General features: G+C 43.8%; 1 protein-coding gene across 2 annotated transcripts in view; it reads left to right on the top strand.

The window, feature by feature from the left end:
* Positions 1-666: 666 nt before the first annotated feature.
* The window catches only part of LOC126561387 (RING finger protein nhl-1), a 29857-nt gene continuing 6907 nt past the window's right edge, over positions 667-23616 (top strand). The window contains exons 1-9 of one of the 2 annotated variants that reach the window (XM_050217497.1): positions 667-811; positions 2814-2949; positions 3058-4514; positions 6193-6947; positions 7037-7276; positions 7731-8447; positions 8522-8681; positions 10067-10207; positions 10938-11014. In XM_050217497.1, the coding sequence (XP_050073454.1) occupies positions 677-811; positions 2814-2949; positions 3058-4514; positions 6193-6947; positions 7037-7276; positions 7731-8447; positions 8522-8681; positions 10067-10207; positions 10938-11014 (3818 nt within the window). In that variant the 5' untranslated portion in view covers positions 667-676. Of the gene's footprint in view, positions 812-2813; positions 2950-3057; positions 4515-6192; positions 6948-7016; positions 7277-7730; positions 8448-8521; positions 8682-10066; positions 10208-10937; positions 11015-23616 lie in introns of both variants that reach the window. The other variant, XM_050217498.1, reaches the window with a different exon arrangement.

A 23616-nucleotide genomic window follows, 5' to 3' on the forward strand; every position in this document is an offset into this window, starting at 1 on the left:
GAAAATTTTACGATTTTAAATGTAGAATGTTGGAAGAAAATTTCGTTTTTAAATAAGTTACCTCGTTTCTTGCACAAATAAAGCGCTTTCTAAGAGTGTCACATAAAAATTAGAAAAATGATAATCTGTTTGCCTTGATTCACTTGAATGCGAATGAATTAAGAAGGTTTTTTGAAATCTTTTATGGTAGATTTTTGGAAAACGGATCACAAAAATTGTTTTGTAAACATCGGAATAAAAACCTTGTTATTGATCTAAAAACGAATACATTCATTAAATGGTCTACTTTTCGATGAAGTTTTCTTCTTCAAGCATGCACACGCCACACCTTGATCAGCGAGAAAAATTTCCATCTCATCAATGGAGAATCGATGTACAGAAACTTTTTCTCACCCCTGAGTAGATTATCATCAAGTGGTTTTCCCACGTTTTTTGTCTATTTTCCCTCTAACACTAAATTGAATATAAGTATGCATGAGTGTTTTATAATGCACAGTGTTTCTCGTGCACTCCCAACGTCGTGTATGTGTGTGTGTGTTTGTGTGCCAGTTTTTGCTTTCCCACATGCACGGTTACCTATTTATAAACTTTCGACTCTTTCGCCCGTACCAACCCGAATCGTTCACAGCACTCCTAACGCAGCTTCTTTTGCCTTTCCTATCTCTTGCAGTGAAAAATGGAGCAATTTGAGCAACTACTCACGTGTTGCGTGTGTCTCGATCGATACCGCAACCCGAAGCTGCTACCATGCCAGCATTCGTTCTGCATGGAACCGTGCATGGACGGTCTGATCGACTACGTCAAGCGACAGGTAAGTGAGCCGGTACTTCCGTACCGTGTGGCAAGGCGCTTCTTCATCATTCTGGCCAGCTGTTCCATTTGCTGGCGCTCTGCCCAGCATTGTGTAGGGAAAGATTTTGAAGTGTGATAAACGAAACAATAAAGCGAACTTCCTTTATGCTAACGAGGAACCGGGCGCTGATACTCTCCGTGCAGGGGTTCTCTACGGGTGGACTAGAATGAAGTAATGGAATGTTCAATAGCACTCGATTTAAACACTTGGTTTGTGTGTGTGTATGTATGTTCTTCTTTTGTGCACACCATTGCCATTTTGAGTTATTAAATAGCATCCGCTCTCAAGCGGGACACAACTATTGATTTGAAGCAAATGCATGCGATAACTGATAAAGAATATCGAATAAAATGCGAACAAATGTCGAACGATGCATTTGCCGGAATCACCAGTCAACGGCATGCATTTGCCAGACTTCACACTTTCTTTCAAAGCTGTATGTTATACCTACAAAAGAACTATAAAAAAAAAGGGCAAACGAACGAAACATGGTACCATCTTCAATGCAAACCGATGCAATATTTTCCCTTCGGGGGATGGCTGCCACACAAGAGTGTTGGAATCCAATTTCAGTCTCAATGCATCTGTCGGCACCAGACACACTTCTCGTCCTTGCTTGCGATACACTCAAGTACATGTGTGTAAGCGTGTGGGGGGAAATTTCTCACACTACAAACCACAACGGGACACCCCAGTCAGCTGACGGTGGAACTCCCTGCGGCCCAAAGGGCAGGAAATAAAATATGAAACCCAATATCGAACACTCGGTGGACAATATTTTGTGGACTATCGAAGCCATTCAGAAACCAGCGTAACTTCTTCTGGAAATTTGTCCCCCTTTTCTTGGGCGATGTGCTTTCGGAACGGAAGATTTACACAGAAAATCAATTCCTGAACATGTTTTGCGTTATACGGGAGGTCATTGTGACACGTATGTGAAGTGCTTGCTTTGTGCCCGTATATGAATAGAATTTCATCCCTGTTTGATTCAAGGTAATGGACGGTAGTTATAGGTTTATCAATTTCAACCCGTAAAATTACTGCAACGAGCGATACTTTTTACAATTTTACTCTATGCTTCTGAATGATTCGATTTCTAGATATGTCTTTGAAATGATCTCAATTAAATGATGAGTCAATAGCTTCAAGGCACAGATAATTGAAGTATTGGAGTATGTCTTAAATTTATCAGTTTTGACTTTAATGTTCAGTGGATTTCTTTTTTTAACAAACGTTACGTTCATAGTTAGCAGCATAAGATGGTTTTACAATGAAAACAATGATCACAAACACTATACAGCAGATAGAACACAAAAGAGTATAGAATTTTACTATAGTATTCTGGATTCGTTCGTTCACATACTTAAGACTTCATAACTTGAGTTGCTGATGATTATCCATTCTTCAAGGTATAAATTATCTTTTGAAAGCTACTTCTGACATTTGAAGTATTAATGCATTGCGTTTGCGTTTACAATCATTTCGCAAACAAGGTTTGATTTTGTGCATCAGGTTAATGAAGAATTTATTTATTTATAATTAATAATGACGGTCCAGTGCCGTATTGTATGAAGAATTTACAAACATAAATTATATGGCTTTGTAACGAGAACAACAAATTTATTGTTCCTTTATCGCCTCGTTTGTAATTTCCGATTTTGTGTGTTGAAAATAAAAAAAAGTGTTTTTGCTTAAAGCAATGTCTCGAACCGTACCATAAACCATCACACACTATAGTTTACACCTACGATGGATACGATAAAATGTGTTGTTAAAAAGAAATTGAGCTCATCTAACCCGTAACGCAATGACGAAGGAAGGAAGCTAACTGTTTACCCATTTTCTACCCATTAGGCACGTCGTCGTTAAGCGACAATGTTTACTGCTAGCGCTTTCTGTTGTTTGCAAAACTATAATTAAATTTCTTCTTTCCGACATCGTTCCTCCTTTGCTTCCACAGGTCAAGTGTCCAGAATGTCGTGCCGAGCATCGGATACCGTACCAGGGTGTACAGGGCTTCCCAACCAACGTCACCCTGCAACGGTTTCTCGAGCTGCACATCGAAATCACTGGCGAACTGCCAGACCCAACGTCCGGTAAGTGTTTTCTTTTTTCCTCGCCCCCGACTTGCCGTGACTTGCACCGTCAACAGATGTAGTAATGGAACGAGTGGCTCTTCTTCTCCATCCTCTCCACTACCACAGGTCAGGTGATGGAACGGTGCAACGTATGCTCGGAAAAGGCATACTGTGCGCTGTGTGTGCACTGCGACAAGAAGATCTGTGCGGACTGTAAGGGTGCGCACATGGACATACTGCGACGTGAGATCAGTCGCATCAACAACCAGATCCGGCGTGGATTGCACCGTTTGAAGGAGGTGTTGTCGGTGGTGGAAAAGAATGCCTCCAATTTGCAAAACAACTGCACGAGCGTGTCGGAGGAAATTGACGAAATCTATCGCCGATTGCAGAAGGCGCTCAAGGATCGTACCGATCATCTGCGCCACGAGATGGACAAGTATATGTCGACCGAGCTGAAGAATGTGGTCGCGCTCAAGGAAAACCTTGAGCTGGAGATCGCAAACATTCAGAGCAATGCGGACCTGGCCGAGAAGTACATGAACGATTCGGTCGAATGGGACGACTGCGAGCTGATGGACACGAAGGAAATCTTTCTGCGCACGGTTGATTTTATCCGTAACTTTGACTGCGAAACGATGGACTACAGTCGGAAGGTGCGCTTCATCATGAACATCGATCCGAACAAGCTGATCAACGAGGTGTCATCGTACGGTGATCTGAACCTACCGAACCATGGTGGGGCAGCTACTAGCCAAAGTCAGGGCATGCTGCAGCCACCGCCCGGTCCGGGTCTGATGCGTTCGAAGAGCGATCACCGGCTGGCAGCACAGTTCCGTCAGCAGCAGGAAGCGCAGCCCTGGAATGCGGACGAGGAACCGCTGCTCGGCGGGCGCAAGTTTGGTGAGCGGCCACCGAAACCTGTAACACAGGAGCGTGATCGTTATGGAGGTGAATCGCGCTACGGACGTGGTACGACCGATTACGACTACGATGACGATACGACCTCGTCCAGCCGTACCGGTAAGGGCCGGTTCCGGTCTCGCTTTGCACGCTCCCACCAGCTGGACAATGACTCGGACAACGAATCTAAGACGAACACCAAGTCGGCGGCCGAGCTGGAGAAGGAACGGAACAAGGTCACCAGTACGGAAGATTGCGCCAAGGGTCCGCTCAGTGGTATCTTCCGTCTGATGGATTCGCCGCGCGTTATGAAACGTCTGCAGGACCAGGAAAAGGGCAAGAAGGAAAAGAAAGCGTCTCCCGCTACGACACCAACCCTGAACAAACCCTCACCGTTGGGTGTGAAGCCCAAGACCGGTCAACCGACTGCTGCTGCCCGTCAACTGTCCGAGGACGATGAGATCGCAAAGATCAAGCGTCAGAACAAGGGTGCATCTGGTTCGAACACGACGACCCAGACGACGGGAGTTACCGCTCAACCGGCCCCGGAACCGGAACGACCAGCGGCTGACCGGGTGTCAGCATTGAAGGCAGGCCGTACCGCAACTCCAACGTCAGCCGGTAGCGATGACAGCGATAGTCCAACGTCACCGGCCCGTCGCTCATCGCCCCACGTCGAGGTGAGATCCGATGAAGAGTAAACGCGCTCCCTTAGGAGAGATTCTTCCATTATAGTGAGACAGGCAGGCCATCCCAGGACTTGAGACCCCATCCAGCTTTGCAGCGCCCGTGCGCCCGAGCTTCGCCTCTTCTTTGTCTTTCCTCTTTCCCAACAACAAATACACACAAACATCACACTTGACCACCAGCACACTTGCTCCCGGGAGAAGATTAGGTCGAGATTGTACAATTTTGGAGATATCTCTGTAGTATGGGCGCGCACTATTCTAAGACATTAACGTGTAGAGAAGTATACTATTAAGTATACTATTATTAGTTAACCTCACTGGATGAGGAACGCGAGCATGTATTATTAGCAACTAGAAAATGTGTCTACACAGTACCTTACCTTACCTACCTGCCTACACGAAAACCCACCTCTGGTCAATACGCGATAAATTGAAAAGCCAACGACGATTTGCGGCACAATTACTTCTTCCACGTCAGAAACTACGAGCTCACACATAGACACAACCACACGTGAATTTGCATCCCGGAAACGTTAGATTAACTTCGAACAACCACAACGAAAAGAACCGCACTGGAATTCATTAGGCCATCGGCTTGTGGTCGCTGCATCTAGTAGCCAGTGAGCGTTCGGTTGGGCTCATGTATTTACAAACATGTGTGCAAAACCACTGGCACGAAACGAATCCACCGAGGGCAACAACAGCTTGCACACCAACAGCAGAAAACCAACAAAGAATCCACTTCCGGGTCGATGGCCACTAGAAACACCCGTAGTCCCATGGTCGCCGTGAACGTGAATAAACCTAGCCGTAAAATAAACATCGAACACAACCAAACTCTAAACACACACTAGCTGTTCACTGATCACTCTAGACCACAAACGCTAGCTAGAAGTCAATGGTTACTTGATGCCCAACACTGTTGCCAAACGCGCAAACAGTTCAAGCGGAATGTTGTTGGGTGGCCGTCAACAGTTGTGGTCACAAATGCGTTTACATTTCGCGGAAAGCAGATGCAACGGTGATGACAACGGGAAGCACTTGTGACGGTTGGTGTTTCCTATTGGTCCTAAAAAAACACACACACATATGCACATGACAAAAAAAAAAACCATTCAAAGGTCTCATCTATGCTGGTCTGGACAAAGGGAGATTTTTGTTGTTTTGTATCCCGCGAGCGCTGTCTCTTTTTTTCATGTTTTTTTCTCTCTCGTTTAGTTTATCATTTTCCGGATTAATTTGTTAACAAATATCTGCATAAAACATCACAGCATCATGCACCGTACTGACACTTTAATTTGGATTAAAATTGAATATGGTTAGCTGATCATTCTAGTAGGACTTTGCAGATTAAACCTTCACTCCACCAACAACACATCATACCTATAACACGCTTTGAGGAACTGCAATCAATCCACAAACTAGTCTCATTTCCGGAAACTCTCGGAAGCCCTGTACCCTGCCTGGGAAAGTCATTCGAACCTCACACGAAACCTTATGATTCGATCCGCTCCAAAAACCTTTCGCCAACATCGGTCATTCAACGCTCATAATCCATGTTTGTGTTTTCTTTCTCTTCTTTACCCTCTTTCCCAACATGATTACGATTCGACAATGTATGCTCTCCCCTCCGCATCTTTCACCACTTCATACGCTCCTACATCATCAGGCCGATAGTGATCAAGATGATACGGAATCGAACCGTCGCAATTCGCGACAATCGTCCGTCGGCAGCAAGACGGCAACGGGTGCAGCACAGAAGAAACCGGTGACCCGTTCCGCTAGCAGTGAATCTAACTCGTCCAGCGAAAGCTCGAGCGCGTCCCCTGTTCCACCGTCCACGCGCACCACCACCGAACCGGAAGTGAAACCCAAAACCATCCTCAAGAACGCGAACGAGAACGCCCAGCGTAACGGTACCGCTAGCCCAACCAGCACCGAAACGGCCAAAAAACCGTTCCAGAGCCGTTTCCTGCCCCAGACGCAGGCCGCGCCGGAAAAGAAGGAAGAATCGGAAAGCAGCTCCGAGGAGGAAACATCCTCGGAAGAGGAATCCGAAGAGGAGGAAGAGGAAGAGGAGGAGAAGCCAGCGGCAACACCGGCACCAAGTGCTGCCCGGTCTTCACCGGTCACCACGGCCAGCTCGGTGTCATCGCGCTCGCACGATACGCACACACCGAGCAGTCCACTGCTTGGGCGTGTGTCGCGCCAGGACTCGTCCGAGAACTCGCGCAAGAGCTCGCGTGATGAGTTGCGTACGTCCAGTGGGTACTCGAGCCCGACAAGCTACCGTAGCCAGAACCACTACGAGCGAGACGAAAGCCCCAAGTATGGGTCGTCCAGCACCGGGTCGTCGGCATTGCGCTCACGCACCACTAGCCATGCGGCCGAACCGGAGGACAACAAATATGGCAGCGGTTCTGGGTAAACTGTTTGCTTTCTGCTTGCACCGTGTGCGACTAGCTTTTTCGCTTTCTTCGTTCTTTTTTGTAGGACACGTTCCATTCTTTCAGATATACGAGCCGGTTCCTGAACAAGAGCAAAAGCACCGCGGTGGTAGCACCGGAGGACGAGGCAACGGATGATTCGGACAGCCGGTACGGTGCTGGTGGACGTAGCAGATTTACCGCGCTGCAGGACCGCAGGAATCGGTTGGCCCGCAGCCGTTCGTCACACAATTTTGGTAATGATGATGAGGAGGATGAGCCCGTATCACCGACGACCAATTCGCCGTCAGCCTATTTGGCTTCGAGGTAGGTACATAATCGGCTATTTCTAAGCCATTCCAGGTTTTTGTAGCAAGGTAATGTTTGAATGTGACCTTTGAGAAGCGATTTGGAAGCATACGAGGTACCGATAGTTTGCTCAAGACAACAGATCAACAGAACTGATTAACATTTCAATTCAAAACGATCGCAGGACTAACTTTGGTCCAATATATCTGTTACGATTGCCTTGAGTAAGTCGTTTAGAAATCTTCCTCAGTTCAAAATTTACCTACATTCATAAAACTGATGCTTCGCACGAGCTACTTACTTTGGAAAACAAGTACACTAAGCACAACACTGCGCCATCTTCGCCAATCGAGCAAATTTCCAAATGTAAACAGTAGCTATTTTTGACATCTTTCTGGAGCTTGCTCCAAGGTAAACACGCCACTGTTTACGCGACACTGATTGCGTTTCCGTTCGTTCGTTCGTTACCCAGGTACGGAGCATCGTCCTCGCTTGCCTCCCAACCAGCTGACCTGTCCCGCAGCCGTTCGACACACGCGCTCAAGTCGCGCGAACCGTCGCCGGAACGGAACAGTAGTGCCGCCGGTGGCGATAAGGACGGGGCCGCACTCAGCTCGTGGGCCCGATACCTCAAAAACAAGTACGGCAATCGAACGACCAAAGACTCGAAGGATACACCCAGCTCGTCCAGCCTTTCGTCGGGCGTCGGTTCATCCTCGCTCTCGTCGCCCTCGTCGTCCTCGTCCGCGTCCAGTGCGTCAGCTTCGGCTGCCGCCCGACGACTCAGCCTCGGTTTGCCATTGCGCCAGACCGATCTACTCAGCTCGGACGATGATTCAAAAAACGGGGTAGGCTCCCCTACCTCTCCTACGGCAGCAGCGGCAGTAGCCGGTATACCCGGGGCAGCAGGTATGTCCCCTAGGACGCAGTACCTGCAGAAGCGCCGACAGCTGTTCCAGATAGGAGGTCGGGGGAGCGAACCAGGTTCCTTCACGTGGCCGCGCGGTATCGCCGTCGGCCCGGACAACAGTATCGTCGTGGCGGACTCGTCCAACCATCGCGTGCAGGTGTTCGACTCCAACGGCATCTTCGTCAAGGAGTTCGGCCAGTACGGTAACGGGGATGGGGAGTTTGACTGTTTGGCCGGTGTTGCGGTTAACCGTATCGGTCAGTTCATCATAGCCGACAGGTAAGGTTTCGGTGGAATTGACTGGTGGCGAATGGAAGCGGAACTTAAACTGTACCTCCCTCTCTCCGGCACAGATACAACCATCGGATTCAGGTGCTTGATCCGGCCGGTCGTTTTCTACGATCGTTCGGCTCGCAGGGCACCACCGATGGAAAATTCAACTATCCCTGGGGCATCACTACCGATGCGCTAGGGTTCATCTACGTTTGCGATAAGGAAAATCATAGAATTCAGGTAAGATAGTACAAAGTGGTGCATGCAGTTTAAAGCAAATTGAAACATTTTTTCAACAATTCAACTTAAAATAATTCAAGCTAACCCATCGAAAGAGTGTACAGCAGGTCGATCCTTATAGTGGAACAGTGGAAGCACTGATTTAAAGAAATAGTAATTAGAACAACTTTTCCAAAAATTAAATTGTGTAAGCCCCGTTCAAATTTGAATGAAACGAAGTGCTGATATTTACAAACAATTCGACTCTTTTTTTAATTTTTCTCTTTGAACAGGCGAGCTCGACAAGCTCGAGAAAAATTTCAATGCTGGTTTTAAAATTCTTCAGTCGAGTGAAAATCTCCCTTAGCTGAATGCTAGTTAGGGTCCACTGTATGATTTTATAGATCCATTAGAAGCTTGCAGTATTACTGTATCCATTTTAAAATTCCACTGAATTCAATTTTTTTTCTAAAGTTCATATTGCTTCCAACCGCTATTCTATACTTGTTTAGCTTGAGGCTGAATAACAGCATCAGATTTCAACTTAAGAAAGAAGAATACATCATTATCATTACATTGTCTGGAAGATATGGTCAACACGATCTTCACAGAATCCGATCATTTTAAAGTCCATGTCACCCAGACTTGAAAGTAATTTTCATCAGGTCCTCTCGGCTACACCAGTAGAACTACGAAATAATTAATTCCTAAGCATTTGTGATAAACTTCAGTCGCACATAAGGTTCATGTAGCTTTGTCGAGCAACGCTGGCCAGGTGTCCATTATATCTGCTCCATTTTCTCTATAATAAGGAGTTGTTTTAATGCAAAATCGACTACAGCTAGGAGCTTTAACTTTAACTTACATCCAAAGTTGTACCTCAAAGTTAAAGTTTATGGTAGAAACTTTTCTTCAAGTATCCTTCTTACACTTGTAGTTGAGCAAACGCCGATGGTCCGATGGAGGAGGCAAGCGAGTCTACACAATATTAAGTCTTTTTATTTAAAGCGTACGTTATTCTTCTCCTTCGTTTCGCTCAAAACGCAAAGGTAACCAATGTGAAATAGCATAGGGAAAGCTAGCGATTTGAAATGTCTAATCAAGTTGACAATCGTATTATCGTCTCGGCATTTCACTTCCCTTGTAAAATACACCGTTGCAGAACGAGCAAACATTTGCCAGGTTGAAACCTTATTGTAACTTTATTACGTTCCAACTAAACCGGAACTACAAATGCCTCCTTCCCAGCTGGTAATCAATTGAGCACAGTGACCCAATTTCAGTTACAGTTCCGTAAAGCAGATGGTTTTTGTTTGCCTAAAACGACATGCAAGCAAAAGCCTACCAAACCAACTGAACTTACGAGTCTTCGCTCTCTTCCCCACTTTTCTCTGTTTCTTTTGCAGGTATTCCAATCCGATGGATCATTTATTGGCAAGTTTGGCACCTGCGGCAAGGAAAAGGGTCAGCTCGAACATCCACACTACATCGCCGTCTCAAACACGAACCGCGTCATCGTGTCCGACTCCAACAACCACCGGGTGCAGGTATGTATGCAAGAGGCGGCAGGATGCAGGTCCTGTAGGAACCGTTACCGTTTTCCCAATGCTGAGATACATCCAGCCACTGTTCCCATACTGATTAGCATTCCGAAACAGCAACGGCCCGGCGCAAAGAATTGTCCACCCGACCGGAAGACCCTTGTCAGCCCAGGGTTTCCACCATCACACAGACGATCGTAATCCACACAGAACCGGAAGCGAGCGGTCATGTAATATGTAATTTCCGGTGTTGGTTCTGCGGAAGTTTCCTTTGGTTTTTCCGTTCATGTAGCTTTTTTTTTTTTTGGCTCACTCGTTTGCTCGTGAACACCTGCTATTTCCACCGATACCACTTGCCAGGGCACAGTTACCGAGCCGGTTTTTTTTTTCATGAATTCAATCTCTTTTCCAGTTTTTTGCAAGTTTCAGCGCTGCACAGGCTCCCATCCACACCCGTGCATGGGTGTGGGAACGGTGAATCTGCTCATTTGAATTTCCGGCCACTGACAGCTGCCCGTCAGTGACCTGTATGTGTGTTTCCTTGCCCATCGAAAAACGGACGCAAGGGCGCAGGAGGGAAGCCAAAAAATTAATTCAACTGTTCACTGCGTTTCCTCTTTTTTGTTGCTCCAAAAGGCATCGGTAGCCTTGGTTAGATCACTTGGGTTTCTGCTTGCGCTGTCGTGTGTTTCATTTTTTTATCTATTTAATTCCTTTTTATTCATTTTTTTAACAGATTTTTGACGTCAACGGACGCGTCCTGACGACGTTCGGTGGCGAAGGCTCCGAGGAAGGTCAATTTAAATTCCCAAGGTAAGTTCCAACGATCCAACCGGTCGGTAGACCCTGTTTCGGTACGTCGTAGCGTATTATTTTTCCCCCCTCCCCTCATATCAACATCCGCGCCCTGTATATGACCTTCCGTAGCTGCCATTCTGAGGCACGTTCTTGTGCGATAGTTTGCATACGGTCCCGTTTCCGATGGTTGTGTTTCGTGAGAGGGGGAAATTGAAGCTTTTTTTTGTGCAAGACCTGGCCTGGCTTCCTTTCCGACAGCGTCCATCGCTGTATAGGGCTGTCGGAAGAAGTTAAACCTTGGCGGAAGTGAAACGCGAGAAACGTTCGTGGCACGTCAAAAGTGATAACGGAAACTATCTGTGAAACTACCTGCTGTCTTCGAGATGCTCGAGATAATTCGGATATTTTTCCTCCCAGTCTACCCAGGGGTCCGCTGCTGGATGCTTATACTTGAGCAGCGCGCTAAAATGAAGCTTAGTAACGAATTGTTCGGTTTCAATGTTGAGGATGTGATCAGTCAGGTGGAATGCTTTTCTATCTTTAGCTATATTTATTTTGACATTGAGCATGATCTCATTAGGATCTCCTTTTGTTTGCTGTAAATCCATTCATAAACCTTGGTTGCGATACTATGCCATTATGCAGTGCGCAATGCAGTGTTCCGTTAAATGGTGCTCTTTTACATTTTCTTTTTTTCCCGGTTCCGGTTCATTTTTCACATTTTTAGCACAGCAAATGAACGAATTTTGCTGTAAGTATATTTTAATTACTATGGTGGACAGTTACCTCTTCGCAATTTATTTGGTGGTGGGAAATAGTATGGTTGGAGAAATTTTGCTGCTCGTTATCGTGCGCTTAATCTTGGTGGCGTTGGGCCAAATGTGCCTTTTTATGAACGGTTATTATTCAACAAATTCTATAATGCCACTCTACAATCGTAGTGAGGGTTATAAGATAGAATTTTTTTATTTAATTCAGTTGTAGACTAAACTTAAGGATTGTTTGAATATTGTTATTGTGCGAAAATGAAGCCAAAAAATATATTTGATCCCTTAAAAGAAAAGCTCAATGCATCAAAAAAATGTAAAAACTAGAAGCATAGAAGCATTTTCCAAACCATTCAATAATTTTTTAAAAATTTCCAAACGATAAACTTATCAAACACACAAACGTAATTTCACCAGTTCCAATATTATCGTATCATATGCCGTTCGCCATTTCGCATCCAAACATCATGTCTCATACTGCGACAATCTTACACGCCAGGCTGACAATCTCCGTACGCAATTCATGCGGAAAAGAACAACCCGGCACAAACATTGACAACCTTTCAAACGCTTACAGTGCAACAACACCTAGCAGCAACAGAAGAAAAAACTCTCTCAATCACCTAGAGGCTAACAAAAAAAAAAACGAATGTATAAAAATTCCTCCTCCAGTTGGTCTGAAGTTTCCGAATAAGGCGATGTATCGTATCCGACCGATACATCGCTGTGCCGTATGTTTGTTTCCCACTGGGTGGAAAACTGTCAAACGTTTACCGTTGAGGGAGATGCCAAACGGTTGCTGCCTATTCCTGCGCTTGTGAGCGGAATGGCAAAACGAAATCGAACCGTTCCATAGAAATGGCTACGGGTGAGCTCCTGCACACCGACCTTGGGTGAAAATGATGGAAAGCTCCCGGAAGTAGAGATGGCAGTTGTGAAATAAAACAGAAACAACAACGAGCTAGTTTCACGACGGCACCCATCCAGGTTAGCCCATCACTCATAACCGAGATGTGTGATGATGGATGGCGACAAAGCGCTCCGGAGTCACACCGAAGTACTGCTGGAGTAGCTTTTTCCCGTTCCCGACCGAAGCGCAGCCGAAACAAAGGTCATAAGAGATGTGTGTTTGTGTGCGTAGGTTCGAGTGATGTGGAAAACAACAAGCCACTTGAATGCTCTCAAAATTGGTAGCAAGAAGGCACACAGAGACGATAGGGATAGGGACGTACCTGTGAGGTAGACACGCATTGTGCAGACCAGATCATCATAAAGATCACTCGAATCGGTGGAAATTCATCGATGAGAGGATTTATTTTCCATTGCATTTGCTTGTTGTTATTTGTTCGTGGTCCGATTGTGTAGTGTGATGGTTATGAAGCGTTGATGAATGTGGTTGTGTTTAATGCTTGTTCATGGATTGTCGATTTTACTGTGTTTATCCAGCAGATGTGAGTGAAGAATTTTATTCATGTAGTGAATATTCCGTTCAAATACTTTTCAGTATCATATTCGCAACGATACGTCTTAATAATAACTTTTTATTATTTTATGTTCAGAGTTGTCAACAAGTGGTAGGACGCACAGGACAAATAGAATTGAAACCATAATATTAAGAAGACCTGCCGGCAACAGCAGACCAGAACCTCTTGAGTTTGAAGTGTCAAAAACGAAGAAGAAAAATCATATTAGAAGCTCAAGTATTTAAAGCTTATTTTTAAACCCATTGAAATCCTTTGTCCGCTCGACCGAACAACTAATTGACCATTAAATTTGGGCACATTGAAAGCCGCTCAAGAGCGAATTTCCATCCGCCCCAACAACATATTTATAAATCAGTACCCCTCAGCCCTACTTTGTATGAGTATACTTCCTTTTCGTTTCAATTTGCTCGTTTCCGTTACCAACATTACTTTAAGTTTCCGAACCACATAATGGCCAACCTTCCCAGCAATGGGCTGAAACAGGTTTACCGTATCACGATACATTTGCATAACAATGCCACCATGTATGTACATGCAGAATGTTTGTTGATAATTTTCCGATTATCATTACAAGCTGTCCGCTTATGAAGAAGTAATGTCAATATGATGGTGGAAAGGAAACGCCATACGACAATGCTCGGATTCTCTCGCAGCTATGATGATGGGCGGCGATATGTTTCTATGCATTCCCGCCTGTTAGGGCCAGGCTGAACCCGGAGGCTAAAAAATATAACAACAATACACCCAACACACGACGACGGCATGAGATGGCAGACAAGCGGACAGCAATCAATAAATTTGCAATAAATTGACTAGCCTCGGGATCGGTTGTGCTTGGTTATTGTTCCGTCTCCATTTTATTTTGGTACTGGTAAATGCTCGTATTTGGTTTGGTTTGTTTTTTTTTTTCAATCTGTATATGTTTATTGCATGTGTTTAAAATTACTCTGAAAATTATGAAAACTATCAATAAATGTCGTGTTGAAGTTAAGAAATTAATCATATGTGAGCACACAAGCACAAATTGATTTTCATAAACAAATTTCCAGCTTTACACATTTGCCAGTTAATTTCATTTTTTCCAATGCTTCCTACACTGGAAAGCTTTTTCTGTGATTGTTTAAACACAAACAGCAAACACGACTGTGGATATTTTTCCCCCACAACTGGCAGTTGGATTGATCCAGTCGAGTTGGGGTGGAAAACAAAAAGAAACGAAGAAAATTGATCCATCTAGGTGATCTCCATTGCTATTTCTTGTATGCCTGCCAGACAAAAAGGGGGAAAACTTTTTCCCTTTTCCACATTATGCAGCTGCTTCGATCTATCCCGATACCGGGTATGCGGATACGTTGGACGTGTTGTTGGCCGTTTGGTTGATTGGGTTGGGTTGGTTTGATGTGGCGAGTGGTTTGTTTTGTAAGTGGAAATAATATCAAACTCGGAGGGTTTTTCCAACCGATGGCGTGTGTGTGTGTGTGCCAGGGAAAGGAAAGAAAACAGAGCGAACAAGTTGTGCTATCATTTCTAAAGGGAAAATAACGTAAAAGTAAAATCTATCACCTGGATGGAAACGATGTGGCTTTTTTCTTCTGCTTCTGCTTAATGGTAGGTGTACTTGTCTATCTTCATTTAGCATTTGTTACAAGGGGTCTTTGTTTTGTTGTTTTTTAAGCGTACACGGCGATCGAGCTTTCAGAATCGATCGATATCAATCAGCAAATGAAACGCAATGGGCCGCTGATGTTATTATTCGTACAAGTTTAATCGTTTAAAATAATCATTGGATGATTTGTCAAATTACACAGAAAATTTGTGGTTTACAAGAAGAAAACTTAAACAAGTACAATACATTGAATAAAATAATAACAAGTTCACATACTCTTTTCTAAACACACTATGAGATTTTATTCAGCACTAAATTGATTTGGTGAATAATATTTTCTGAGTTGTTTTTGGTTTCACACAAAGAAATGCCATAATTGTATGTTAAAAAAATGAATTCATTGCATAAGAAAGCTTAAGAATGTATTGCTGAGGTTGGTGTTTGTTTTTTCTTTATTTATTTCATGATCCATAATTTTATTGTTTTATTGATCAGTAAAAACTCATGTGTGTATAGGCTTGAATGCCAAAAGAAGCACAATGTGTTGGCAAGAATAAAAAATAATTTTTCATCAATTTTTAATAATCTAACAAACAGAACTTTTGATGAAATCTTTGAAAATTTTTTTGAGTTCAGTATCAAAACAAGTTTAACGCACAATCAAAACAAATGACAGGAATCTATTGTTTTCAAGAAGCATCAATTCTGGAACGCTCGTAAACTTTTGATACAAATTTTAATGGTTAATTACGCACATTTGTTGATCGAGATTTACTGAAAAATGATTTTAGGAAATGGATTATTTTATCGCAAGAGCACTAAAACTCCTATCATGAATAAGAGATATTAGGTTTCTAAATAAAATATAATTTACTTGAAACAAAAAGACCTCATGCACCTACAAGAGCTCCTTGACAAATTCGCCAGATATTTAATGCTAAACACTAACGTCCTTCAACCTTTTTCTGTGGATGCAGAATTAATTTTAGTTGTTTACTTTTTGTTCGAATGAGTTATACGCACAAAAGATCTAAAGGACTAAAGGAACGCTTCCCTTTGTTGTACCCATACCTTGAAGTGAAAATTTCCGCCAAAATCCGTGTTGCTTTCCGTTGTGATTGCGGCGGAGATTTTGTTCACCTACTTATTTGTCCATTTCACACGCGCATCTCAACGGACCAGTTAAATCATGGCACGTATACTGTTGCCGAGGGTCGGAGTTAAAGCTAGAAGCTTCCAGCCTTGTGGCTGGAGCAGCTATCCCGTGCCCGCGTCCACTGTTTGGATCAGGCTGGATGTGTGTGTGTGTGTTTTTTTTTAATTCTAGATTTTATTTTCAACCCCTTTGGTAGGGTAATCCCTCCTGTTCTCTGTCACTTTTCGCTTTATTTCTATTTCTCTTGTCCAAAACCAACATCTCTTCACAGGGTAGTATGTTCCTCTGGCTAAATGGTATCACGTACGCGTGGCACTGTCGGGGAGGCTTTTGATTTATGAAACGAGTATCTCATGGGAAACTGCCAAACAAGGCCCTGCCCCGTTGGGAGTCGGCCGTAACCTTTCACCGGGTAGGCTTTCGCTTCACATCGGAACCTGGTAGGAAAATAAAATTGATGCCTATGCCACCACCCGTCCACTGAGGCGCTTCCGCGTCCCACGAGAATGGTGGCAGCCATCGTGGTCGCGCGCGAGATGGTTTATTAAGACACTCCCTGACGGATGCCGACGGGTGCTGTGTCTTGCCGGCAGAGTAAAGTTTAGAACCATGCCTCATGTAGAGTTGCATCGTGCGTATCCTCTCCCTCACGACCATGTGTTTATCATATTCTTTATCTTCCCCCTAACACGAGCACACACACACACGTTGGGAATGCTCCATTTGTGGGCTAAATCGTGTGTGAAAGTTTCGCGCAATGTATTATTTAGCGGCAACGGCCAGCCACGATCCCACGAACCATTGCTTAGCGTGGGGAAAGTTTTTTGACATATTAACTTGGCAAGTATCTTGTGCACTCATTAAGGGAAGACCTCCCATTCTCGCTATCTTTGCTGGAGAGTTGTTAGCGCGCGGTGGCCAGCAGCGAGTTTTGAGGCAGCGGGTCGGAGCTGTGTATGGTTTGGAGTTAATTTTCAGCTGTTGGAAAGTTTTAAACACTGAAATGTTGTATTTTTCGCGTGCAATTTGTTGAAGGGAAAGGAAAGTTTTCACAAACGTGTAAGCAGGGCTTGGGCAAGATTAAGCCATAACGCCATTTGCGTCTGACAGCGTGGATGAGTGATGTGAGATAAGAAAATGAGAACGAAATCGAATAAAACATTTCTATTTCTCCCTCCAAAGCGGGAAATTACAGGACGTGGCAATTGCATCAACCTAGAAAATATCGTTTGTGATTGAAATTATGACAAATGTTGACGAGCTTTTCAATTTTCAAACCTCGTCCTGTCGAGTGGGTGGGTGAAAAAGTTTTGGATAGCTTAAGTTTTAGGTTTTAATTATTTTTAGTTAAATTGGGTTATAATTTAGCAAAAGGCTACCAAAAAAAGTTTTTTTATTAGTTAACAAAGTAGTTTACTATAATTTATTTAAGTACTTAATACAGGTCAATTATGAAACTTTTTTGATTCATTGTTTGAATCGCATGCTTTGTCCATTCTATGGCTCTTGAGGGCAGTTTGACACTGTTAAAAATCGAAGACGAGTTGATTACGAGTTGGTGTTGACACAACATTCAACACAAAAACAATTTATAAAATTACAATAAACTATCTATCCGATGCTTCAATAATTGTCATGAGAATTCATGACCATAATCTTCATTTTTTGTCAAACTTGTGCCATTCTCCAGTTATACAGATAAACATACCCAAACAGTGTAAACTACGACAACGTATAAATCCCAAAAAGCCACTAATTCATAGAATTACTGATGAAATTAGTCACTATAAGCCTCATGCTTTTCATAGCACAAAGCAGTCATAAACTTAATGGATTCCGATGAATTCTTTCAATTACAATTACACTCAATAATTCATGCAGTTCCTATAATATACTACTGAAACTCTGAACCAGTACAATTCTGCTAAACTTCTTGAATTCCACGGTGTGAGAAACTCACTTGTCTACCTAATAAAACCTCAAACCGATTCACCTTTGTAATGGTCATTCTCGTGCAAGCTCTTATTTGCCGAAAGGGATTCCCTGGCAAACCATTCCCAGGATGGTCCGATTACAATCACATAAAATAACATTAATTTAGTTAGCATCACACACATACTCATACACATGTACCCTTATTCCACCTAGAATATGCCACACAAGCTCCCTTCAGGGCAGCCGAGTGGTGACATTTTATCACGAACGGTGCCAAAAATGAGATTCTCCCACACCAACCAACCTGGCACAGCATGGAAGGAAGGTCTAATCCCAAGACACTCGGACACAAACCGCCCTCCGTTGGGAGGAAACGATCCAGGCAGTGCCAGGAAGATGGGCGAGCGAGGAACGGGCAGGGCAGGATTAAAATGAAAATGTTGTACCACCGTACGATAAATGTTTTGCTTCCGGGAGGTTGGCCATACCGGCCAACCGGTGCACGAAGGCAAAGTCAGTGGGAATGCAGTGCCGTGTACGAGTTTGGGAAATAGGATTTGGTCTCGGTGTGAATCCAATTCTCATGCCGTTGCATACCGAGAGTCCCAATAGTCTCGCCGTGCTGGCATTCCGCCGTGTCCTGAAGCTCCGGTCAAATGCTGGTTTCCTGTCTGGAATTCTGTGTCCATTTTTTTTCTTTCTTCAATTCTATGACCATGATGATTGCACCAACCCTTAAGATATTGCCTGCGTGTGTGTGTGTGTGTGTGTGTGTGTGTGTGTGTTTCTGGTTACTGTCAAGAGTCCCGGTGGTCTCCTGGTATGATCCCGAACCATTCGTGGAACATTTTAAAAGGCAACACATAAAAATGTATCCAGCGATCAAAGCAAGGTCATAGCGGTGAACGAATTCGAGAAACTCTAGGACGTGACGAAATCACGCAAATTGTTCTTACGTGCCACCGGGCAACACTTTTCGAATTCAACTAGTGGCAACAGTGGGAAACTAGCGTCAGGTAACGCAGGAACACGGTAATGTCAAAAAGTCAGCCAGTCTGTCGTCGTCATGCTCATCACCGTCATTGTCACCCGGCGGGAAAATGTACACCGTACATCAAAGGCGTGTCGGAATTCGGATCTCAACCCTGTGCGAAAGGCAGTGTTGCATTTAAGCAGCTTCGGGGTTTTGTCGTTTAGCGAACAGATACGTTTCTGGCACAATTTCTCAAATGGAAAATGTGTGTGTGTGTGTGTGTGTGTGTGTGTGTGTGTGTGTGTGTGTGTGTGTGTGTGTGTGTGTGTGTGTGTGTGTGTGTGTGTGTGTGTGTGTGTGTGTGTGTGTGTGTGTGTGTGTGTGTGTGTGTGTGTGTGTGTGTGTGTGTGTGTGTGTGTGTGTGTGTGTGTGTGTGTGTGTGTGTGTGTGTGTGTGTGTGTGTGTGTGTGTGTGTGTGTGTGTGTGTGTGTGTGTGTGTGTGTGTGTGTGTGTGTGTGTGTGTGTGTGTGTGTGTGTGTGTGTGTGTGTGTGTGTGTGTGTGTGTGTGTGTGTGTGTGTGTGTGTGTGTGTGTGTGTGTGTGTGTGTGTGTGTGTGTGTGTGTGTGTGTGTGTGTGTGTGTGTGTGTGTGTGTGTGTGTGTGTGTGTGTGTGTGTGTGTGTGTGTGTGTGTGTGTGTGTGTGTGTGTGTGTGTGTGTGTGTGTGTGTGTGTGTGTGTGTGTGTGTGTGCAAGTGAATTATGCTCTTGTCCATGTACTGCCACGTGTACCGGATGTCTGACTCTGTGTCAATGTTATTCCATGCTAAGCTTTATGTCTCTTGCGGTGGTGAGAGGAAAACTTGCACTCATCTTCCCGGGCGAGTAAAGCATAAACCACCAGCATATGAGAGCCGTTCCGAGGTGAATATGTGGTTCGTTCGATTACACGCGACGATGATGCTGCAGCACCTTAATTTAACGATCTGCCAGCCAACCTTCTCCTGTTTTATCTCATCAATTTTGAGCTTCAATTAGTGGCCGTTATAAACATGTGCCCGGGAACGATGAATACCTGGTTAATGTCGTTTAAGCAAGATAATGGTTTCGAAGCTAATGAACAAGTCCGGGGGAGGTTTGTGCGATGGTTGGATGCATTTCTGTAACCATCAGGTTTACCAAGAAGATAGCTATTTTAACCAGATTGTTCTACTTGTAATTTGCACCGAAAGGCAAACGACAATGTGGACAATACCGATTATCGGGCAGATAGTTTAGATTGTATCGGTTCAACGAGCTAGTGCCGGTAGAGGTGGCACTTGTTAGCCATCGTTTGTTTTGCACACTGTATTGCTCACAACTGAAGCAGTGATCTGAATTTATTTGTCATAATAACAGCCCCTTTTGCATCGCAATAAGCCTTAAAACAAAATGTAGTATTGCAAAGACTCAATTAAAGATGTTTGTACCCACTGAAACAAATCAGATAGAGAAATTCAGTATTATTAGGTTCCAATGAAGCCTCTTATGGCACAATGACTTTGGAACCAAGATGACTAAATATTTCTCTTGTTAAGGTACACGTTAGTTAAAATTACGCAGCCAGGTCAGTTGTAAAATGCGCCATTCGTTGTAAATATTGCTAATAAATATAATAGGAACCAGATTTATTCATTCTGCAAGCGGCTCTTCTATCGAGACTCTATGAAAGACTGATCATTTTCGTAAGACAGTTATCGATCAAACCAGATTGTGAGCGTAAATGAAAACAAGGAAAAATAAATGATAAGAAAACGGCTCAAGGTTAGACATTACTAGCAGGCAAAGTTCAAATAGAAACAATTATAAGATTCGTTCATGCCTCGTTTGAAGATTGATAAAGCAAACAAAACATTCAAATGGTTTTTTATTCAAACTAAATGGCCTTACCGTGTTGCTAATGGTGATGGTTTTGTACAAACCAACTTTAATCGTACAACATATCCTAACATACATACTTTAACCAGTTCATACAGTCAAAATAATTGTTCACTAATGAAAATTGGTTTCAACTGATTTTAAATTAATTTTAAACCCGACTGTTAGAACACATCACAACAGTCACAATAATGTTGCAACCTCGGCACCATTGCGATCACGTGAGCTTAAAAGAAACATTTATTATTAAAACCATTCAGCTTCGACGAGCAACTTTACACCACCTCCACTCGCACTTGGTGCCTCATGCACACAAACATCGACTTCCAGGTATTCCTGATCCTCCTCAAACTTCCAACCATAAGCACGCACATCGTGGATTGCTGTCAGCTGCATGTCAATCAACTGCCTGCCCGCTGCCCGAACCGCAGAACCTGGCGAACCTGACACAAACTGACACAAAAAACAAAAAAAAAACTCGTTGTTGCCATTCATCCCCATCCGCCCGCTTGCCGACCGGCATGGATCGGCATGGATGGTTCGGGTTGGGTTGGGAAAATTGTCAAGCGCCAGGAATCAACGTTCCTGCTCACTGAACCTTTCGCTTTCTCAGCCATATCCGCCTCCATTGTCGGTCATGTTTACACCCGGAAGTGTGCCTTAATGCGACGGGTGTGTTATGTGTGATTGGATGATTTATTTTTTTTATGGTGGACCGAAACTTTGCCTTCAACGTGTGTCACCATTTCACAAGTCACTGTCGCAAAAAAGCACGAACGGTACCTAAAGTACAGAGCCGGTGTACTCGTTTAGTATTGTTCATAAATTAAACAAACGCAATGCTGTTTTTTTCTCTCTCTTTCCGAGGAGATTTATGGCTTCACATCTTGTTAACGACGTCACCTCCGAGCACCTGGTACGAAAGATAATCTTCCTGATAGGTATGGGGTTTTGATCCTAGGTCACACTCCATCATTGCCACAATCACTCACCAATCTGTAAAGATAATACAAACAAGCATCAGAAAGGGTTCTCGCACGCCGAAGGGTTAGCAGGTTCGACGAATCGACCGACTAGGCTAATACCAACACCACGGGCATCTGGTAAATTAGTTCCGGGAAGAGTATGCTCCCCGTAGCGCTCTCGGCTTCGCTACCAGATGAATGCTGTCATACCTCCAAGGACCTCCTTTCTTGGAATAAGGTTTTTGGGCCCACTGGCACATTCGATTACAAGCAACCATTCGCAAACTATGTCGTTGCTATCATGTTTCATTGATTGGTACGCAGCAAGTTATTTTAATTGCGTTTATTTTGGTTTGCCATTTCGGTTCGAATCACTGTTGACTTCGCTGTCGATAGGTTACTGTCGGGTTTCAATGCGTTGACGGAACGGAAAACTTTCCGAGGAGTGATTGAGTTTGGGCAGCACATTTTTCATCCCAGAATAATTAAAAGCAATCAATCCGTCCCAGCTGTTTGCCTGATTGAAGCAACGGAATGGTTTCAAAATAGTTACGGTAGGACTTTGTCCGAGTCAACTTTAGAAATGGGACACTTTTGTCAACAATTTTCGGCAAACGAAACTGGTTGTGTTGATGTTCGTGTTTGTTGTTGTGAGCTTTGACGTATGCTGATTCGAATTTGTTTGAAGCCAGTTTTCTGTATGGTAAATTTATCAATAAAACTGGGTATTTTTAAGGTCATGAAAAAAGATCTTACGGAACGAATTCATTTAAAGCAAATACGCATACGCCAGCTTATATAATATCTCCAACGAAAATGAAAGAGCTAAGTATCTGAACCTTTTAACTTCAAGTACTTCACACGAACGATCCTAGATGATTTGCTACGGGTTGTCTATTTTTCAGCTAAACTTTTCAAATTGCCTTCACTCCAAAACACCCTATTCCCCTTTTTGCGGAGACCATGAAACGATGTGTCGATACGGGGAAATAATATGATACGGATTGAAGCCCATGCTCTGCTAATGCTAGTGCTTGACCGCACATGCGGTACGCCGCAAAGGAAATGCAGGAAAAGGGTATGTTTTGGTAGGAATTTCGGGGAATCCCTTTTCCGGGTGAGGTTTGGCAAAAGTTTTGGAATACGGGTAAGTAACGATGGGTGTGTTTGGTTGTAGTTGATTGTTGGCTGAACACCTTCTCTGAAAGCAATATCTAGGTTCAATGCCGGTGTCATGCATGGTTTTGCAAGGATAAAAGAGGTCAATAGAGCCAGCTAGTTAGGGTCGTTTCTTACATAGAGTTTGTAGTCTTTACACCTGGTCTATGCTCTTGATTGAGAGTATCACATTTAAAGCTTCTTAGACATTATTTACACCTAAAACAAACGGCGGGTGGAACGAAAAAAAAGCATTGAAAACCATTTGCTTCTAAAAGGACCTAGGACGCATATTTCCATTACAACATTTTTCACATATTTCGTCAAAGCCCATCAATCTCACTCCTTCAAAGCAGGAAAGAAACTCGCAAAGAGCTATTTTTATTGAAACATTCCTGCCATCCATACATCCAGCACACACGGATCCTCGCACCATATCTGGCATCAGCTGTTGGGGTGGGGGGTGCCGTTTGTTTATTAATTTTCCGCTAAATTACAACACATGTCCTTCCAAAGCTGTCCTTCCTTTACTTTTTCTTCGTAATCGTGACCTCGTTTTTGCCCAGTGATAGGAGGAAGAGATAACATAAAAAGAAGAACTTTTGTCACCCGCTACATTCGCGACGTGTGCCCTTCGAGTGTCCTTAGAGTTCGGCAACA

The sequence above is a fragment of the Anopheles maculipalpis genome, chromosome 3RL (assembly GCF_943734695.1).
Source record: "Anopheles maculipalpis chromosome 3RL, idAnoMacuDA_375_x, whole genome shotgun sequence".
NCBI lineage: Eukaryota > Metazoa > Arthropoda > Insecta > Diptera > Culicidae > Anopheles > Anopheles maculipalpis.